We start from the raw sequence: 5846 nt of genomic DNA, 5'->3' as shown, positions 1-5846 counted from the left end.
TTTTCCCACATGCCGTCGTACACGTCACCGTTGGGGTACACCAATTTGCCCCTGCCATGGCGTTTGTCTTCGGCCCACTCTCCTTCATAAAAAGAATCAACATCATACGTCTGACGTCCCATGCCGTGACGTTTACCAGAGGCCCAGCCGCCAGAATATACTCCGCGATTCGTCTCCATCTCGCCGTTGCCGTGACACACGCCATTTTTCACCTCTCCAATATACCTGTTGCCGTTAGACCAGATGAAGATACCCCTCCCATTAGGAGCATTGTTGTAAAAATCACCCTGATAAGAAATGCCATTGTTCCATGAGATTTGGCCGTGACCTTCCATGCTCCCATGGACAAAATCCCCCTTGTAGCAGAAGCCCATTGCAGAATAAAGAACGCCTTCGCCGTGAAACATACGATTCCCGTCAAGTGCGCCAAAATAATTCCGCACCGTCGCTGCTGGCACGGCACCCGTCATACCACCAGCACCAACCACATGCTTCAAGTACTCGTAAACCTGCGCCACCGGATTCTCTGTGGCCATTAGCACCGCACCTTCCTACAAGTCCAAAGGGTATTGACAGCAACAAATCACAAGTGCAAGAAAAAAAAAATGTGAAAATCAAAAAAAAAAAGGATGCATCATATGATTATATCATTTATGCACCAAAGACAGATAAACAACCATAAGAAAATAAGTGTATATATATCATTTTCTTACTCGTTATTATTATTTTTTTTTTTTTTGCTCTTATTCCGGTCGTTTCCGTCGCACAACTAGCATCTACCCACTAGGCGCGTACAGATTCATGAAATTTTTGATAAACGTCACATCCTCTTCAGTCTCTTTCACCATTTTCCTTTCTCGTTCCTCATGCAACCGCTTACGCATGCTTCTACGAGACGCATTTTGCTCTTTCCTTGAGAGCATGAGTCCTAGCTTCAACTCCTTCACCCCGAGGAGTTCGCGCTGGTCGGTGCCGTCCAACATCTTCACTGAATGAAGTGCCATCGCTTTATTACGAAACGTCAGCACCGCGTAGTGCGTCTTGTTCAGCAAGTTGCCCTTCTGGGATACCCGAATCTCCACTTTTGGCTCGTATGCATCAAACACCGTGCGTACGGCGTTACGCTCGGTGCCAGGGGCGACAAAGCAGTGAAGTCGGTACGCGCTCAATGCCTTCTTGCCTTTCTTCTCCCGTTTCTTCTTCGGTGCTCCCCGGTCAGACCCGCCGCTCTCGCCGACGGCGTCGCTGCCCAAAGAAGAAAGAACATCACTCGCTCCGTCTGCGTCTGCGGCAGCAGCAGCCGCTGTGGTCGTTGGCTGCCTGGCCATATTCCGACGACGCTTCGGGTAGCGGAGGTCACCGTCCGTCTCACTGCCCCAAATGGCGGCAAGCTCCAACTGCCGCTCCTTCTCCAAATCCCGCTTCACCATTGGCACAAACTCCAACGCAACAAAGGACGGCGTCAGCCCCTCTACAGAACGACGCCTTTCTTCTTTCGTCCCCCTCCACACTGTTGGATAACAGGGGCAAAACATCGGCAAAAGAAGAAAAGCAAACAAACACACAAATTTAACAACAACAATAATAATAAAAAGACACAGCATAAAAAAGAGAAAACAATATAAGAAGTATTGGGCCCATTCGCGCATCCTTAAAATTTCAACCACAGATCTGCATAATTTGCCGAAACACAAATGCGCGCAACTACACACGCAACAAAAAAAAAGAAAGAAACAGAAAAAAAAAACGCTCACCACAAAGCAGTAATCCGCACCAGGAGGGAGATGTCATAATAACAATAACACAACAATAATAAATACAAACCAAAAAAGCAAATTCCAACAATTCACTTCCCTATTGGAATCTAGGACACGAAGGATTGGCTCTCTGGACATCCAATTTTTCCTTCGACGAAAACTCCAAAACCGTCGATATCGCCGGAAGCATCTGCAGCCGAAGTTCTTCATTCGTGCAGCATAGAAAACGAAGTATTACATTTCGCACGTACTCTATGCTCTGCTGAACTCGCTCCTTGGCCTTGAGAACCTCAATATCCTTCGTATACTTCGCCACCACACTGTTATTATGCTCACACTCGCGCTTCATCTCCGCATTCTCCTTCTCAAGGCTTTGAAGTTGGACACGTAGCCGACGAATTTCATTGTCACGTTGACTCTGTTGGTTGGCTAATGACAGCATGTCCCTCTCAAAGACAACACCAGCCGCAGAACGTAAATTTATGCCCCCATCTTCCTGCGTCGCTGATGTTGAAGAAAGGCCTTGAAGGGCCCGATCTCGCTGAAATGCCTCCCTCTGTCGTTTAATCTCCTTGCGAAGAAGATCACATTTTTCTTCCAGTTGACTATTCTTCGCTTCCAACTCAGCCACAAGCTCCGGCGACGGTAAAGAATCGGCCTTCGTCTCCGCCTCCGACAAGCGGGAATTCGCCTCCTGCAACTCGTGCTGGCAGCGTTGAAGTTCGGCAGAAATCTCAACAAACGCCTTCTGTCCCTCGGAAACCTTCCCGTTAAGAGACACAAGCAGTTCAATGAGCGACATGGTCGCTTCGGACACGTCCAATGCTTTCATGGTTTGTTCCAGCCGCCGCTGAAAGTTATCCACACATGAGAACAACAAAGACAAATCTAAATCGTCGTCGCCGTGCTCATACACATCAAACGCCACCGTCTCGCCCAAAACATTCAAAAAGTTCACCAAAAAGTTTACAAGCTTACTCAAATTGTCACGAAGTGAGCTAACGGTAATTTCTAAACTTCCAATTCTTGCGTCATCCCTAGCCTTCGCCGCGACTACCTTCTCCTTCCATAGCACTAGCTTCTCCTCCACCAAACGAATACCGCTCTCCTTTTCTTTCACAGCAACCTCACATTCCCTTTCAATTTCATTCAACCTAATTTGAATATTTCTAAACGACTGCCGTGCCTCCTCGCGCTGCTGCAAGGCCTCGTCCAGCTGCGCACGCAGATTCACGGTGTCCGCCCCGCTCTGCTCCCGGAGAGCGGCCAGTTCCTCGCTGGTTCGCTTCAGCTCGCGATGCACCTCCTCGCGCTGCTGCAAGGCCTCGTCCAGCTGCGCACGCAGATTCACGGTGTCCGCCCCGCTCTGCTCCCGGAGAGCGGCCAGTTCCTCGCTGGTTCGCTTCAGCTCGCGATGCACCTCCTCGCGCTGCTGCAAGGCCTCGTCCAGCTGCGCACGCAGATTCACGGTGTCCGCCCCGCTCTGCTCCCGGAGGGCGGCCAGTTCCTCGCTGGTTCGCTTCAGCTCGCGATGCACCTCCTCGCGCTGCTGCAAGGCCTCGTCCAGCTGCGCACGCAGATTCACGGTGTCCGCCCCGCTCTGCTCCCGGAGAGCGGCCAGTTCCTCGCTGGTTCGCTTCAGCTCGCGACGCACCTCCTCGCGCTGCTGCAAGGCCTCGTCCAGCTGCGCACGCAGGTTTTGTGACGCCCTTACTGTATCCTGATCTGCCTTTTCGTCTTTTCTAGCTGTCAACGGAGTGGATGTAGAACTATTGGCGGAAGCCGTTTTTTTTGTTGCCACGAAGTTTTCGCTCAAGAGTGACCGGTATTTGTTTATAAATTCAATGGAATGCGAGACTTTTGGTGGAATTTCCTCAAGAAAAATAGCTACATTGTTAATGAGTTTTTGTGCTTCATCTATCTGCTGTTGAGATTTGCTAAGTTTGTTTGTGAGGTCTTTAATCGTTTCCATATCTTTAAGTTTTTCATGCTTCACCCTTTCCTTCCACTGGTGCAGTTTTTCCTCATGCGACGGATGAAGACCGCTTTCCGTGGATGCTTCTCGCTTTTGCCTTTCGAGTTCCTCTCGCAGTTCCTGAATGGTGTTCATATCCTGCATCTTCATGTTTTTAACACTTTCTTTCCAATTCCGCTGCTTCTCTTGCATAACGGACATTTTATCCAAGGACTCGTTAAGTTTTCCCTGTAGTTCGTTATTTTTCGTCGTGAGTTCCGCTATTTCCTTCTGCAACTCGCCTGCAAGAACTGCTTGTTGGGTAGAGTGACTTTCCATCGCTTTTATTTCATCCTCCTGCTTACTAATATGGTTTTTGAGTTCATGAATGCTGTCCGCTTCGCTGAGACGCTCACTAAGTTGAGTTATTTCCATTTCATGGTGCTTGCTTAGGGACTCCATTTGTCTTGTGAAGCGCTGTTGCATCTCCATGTGCTGCTTTTGGAGGGCCTCCAGCTTGCGTTGGCTCTTCTCGAGCTCTGAGGCGCGGTCCGATGCGGTTGCAAGCGCCTTTTCCAGCTCCCGCTGCTTGGCTCCCAGCTCTCCTTCGTGCTCGTATCGCAGCGTTGCAAGACCCTTCTCCACCAGCGACTGTATCTCCGCGGTTATGGGAATAGGCGCATCGCCGTGCATGGCCTTTATAACTTTCAGTTCCTCTTCAAGTTGTTTGATACATGCCCGATCCTTGGCGTTTAGCTCCTTGACCTTTTCTTTCCATTGAGCGGTTTTATTTTGCAGCGTGGACAGCTTTTCTTTCTCCTCCCGCAACTCCTCCTCTGCCCGCTTCACAAGCTCCTCCAGCGTGCCAACCTTTTGCCGTAGCATCTCTACCTCCTCCGTGTCCGGAAGAGGGGCTGTAGAGGCAGTTTTCCTAAAGAAGTTCGCCATGTGCGCGTCCGCGTCTTTCGTAGGAGTTTGCTCGGTTGGTTGGTTTTCAGCTTCCCCTCCTCCTCGATACCCCTTTTTTGTTGTTGTTGTTGTTTTTATTGCCTTGCTTCCCTCAGTGTGTGTTTTTGTTTCCCTTCGTGCCTCCTCTCCTGCCCTCCCTTCCTTTCCGTCACACCCTTTTATTTTGCCACCCAGGCGGGGCTGGGAAGTGAAATCAAATTCAAAAAAGAAAAAAAAAAAAAAGATAAGCCAAAAAAAAAAAAAAAAAGACACCAAAAAATAAAATAAATTTAAGAAGAGATGCCAAAAATTCTCCCTGGAATTGGTGGGGTGTGTGAAGAAATACAAGCATCGTGAAACTGTGGGCAGCAGAAACGCATCCTACGCCTCCTGCTCCTCCCCCTTTTATTGTGATGTCAAGAAGCAAACATATTTGTATCGCACCTCAATCGCACTCCCTCGGTAAAAAAAGAAGAGAAAAAAAAACAATCAAAAACCTTTCAACCCACACACACACAAGAAAAAAAAAACACTACACCCCACCCGGGGCTACTTCTTCCGCCTCCCATTGTCACTGTGGCCTATGCGCCTGAATATCTTCTGGTTGACAAAAAATGTAACGGTTCGGTCTTGGGTTGAAAAGATGGGAAGCACATCGTGTGTTGACATGTTACTTTTTAACCACCTGATGAGATCGGTGAGTTTTGGGGTCTCTGGCTCCGTCGCCGTCGAGTTCCCCATGATCCTTTTGATGCCACATTCCACCGTTTTAACCTCAGAATCCACTACCAGGATGTGCGAGAGGGATTTGACAATGATGGAATAAATCTCCCTGGCCTCCTCGGCCGAAAATGTCTTCGACTTCTCGTCCCGGAGAAAAATCGCAGGGTCCCTTGGCTGAACGTCATCCATCAGCTCCACACCATTGAGCTTCCGTATGGCCACACACAAATCCCCGGACACCACATCCTTTCGCGTTCGCACCTTTCCGTGCTGCACGGACTCGAGCGATGCAAACCGGACCCCATCCAACAAAACCACGGGCAAATTTCTCATCTTCATCGCCTTACAAAATGTACGAGTGTCATGATGAACACGCAGGCAGGCTCGCACATTCCCAGTCCATACCTTCACAGCTGCCATAAGTACAGCACTCATTTGATTCGGAGAGTAACATCTTGACGAGA

At 49.2% G+C, this 5846-nt stretch overlaps 4 protein-coding genes across 4 annotated transcripts, besides 5 other annotated features; all 4 read right to left on the bottom strand.

Annotated features, from left to right (window-relative positions):
- Tc00.1047053504113.41 (hypothetical protein, conserved) lies at positions 1–536 on the bottom strand (the record flags this gene model as incomplete). Its single annotated transcript, XM_799300.1, has 1 exon — positions 1–536. A coding segment is annotated over one exon (536 nt), but the record flags the coding sequence as incomplete, so codon positions are not given.
- Positions 1–1000: a sequence feature (heterozygous, non-Esmeraldo-like haplotype).
- Positions 717–739: a sequence feature (AT_rich).
- Positions 777–1649, bottom strand: Tc00.1047053504113.30 (hypothetical protein, conserved; the record flags this gene model as incomplete). Its single annotated transcript, XM_799299.1, has 1 exon — positions 777–1649. The coding sequence occupies one exon, from the start codon at positions 1647–1649 to the stop codon at positions 777–779; it is 873 nt and encodes a 290-aa protein (XP_804392.1).
- Positions 1001–1234: a sequence feature (areas merged during assembly that could not be assigned to a particular haplotype. This can correspond to areas where the two haplotypes were merged or to regions with more than two copies in the genome that were merged during assembly.).
- Positions 1235–5846: a sequence feature (heterozygous, non-Esmeraldo-like haplotype).
- Tc00.1047053504113.20 (MYH7B protein, putative) lies at positions 1855–4659 on the bottom strand (the record flags this gene model as incomplete). Its single annotated transcript, XM_799298.1, has 1 exon — positions 1855–4659. One exon carries the CDS (start codon positions 4657–4659, stop codon positions 1855–1857), a length of 2805 nt encoding a protein of 934 aa, XP_804391.1.
- Positions 4882–4948: a sequence feature (T-rich).
- On the bottom strand, positions 5209–5846 carry Tc00.1047053504113.10 (protein kinase, putative; the record flags this gene model as incomplete). Its single annotated transcript, XM_799297.1, has 1 exon — positions 5209–5846. A coding segment is annotated over one exon (638 nt), but the record flags the coding sequence as incomplete, so codon positions are not given.

Source organism: Trypanosoma cruzi, genomic scaffold (genome assembly GCF_000209065.1).
Source record: "Trypanosoma cruzi strain CL Brener 1047053517061 genomic scaffold, whole genome shotgun sequence".
NCBI lineage: Eukaryota > Euglenozoa > Kinetoplastea > Trypanosomatida > Trypanosomatidae > Trypanosoma > Trypanosoma cruzi.
Note: the sequence above shows the minus strand (reverse complement) of the source record. Positions and strands in the feature narration are given on the sequence as shown.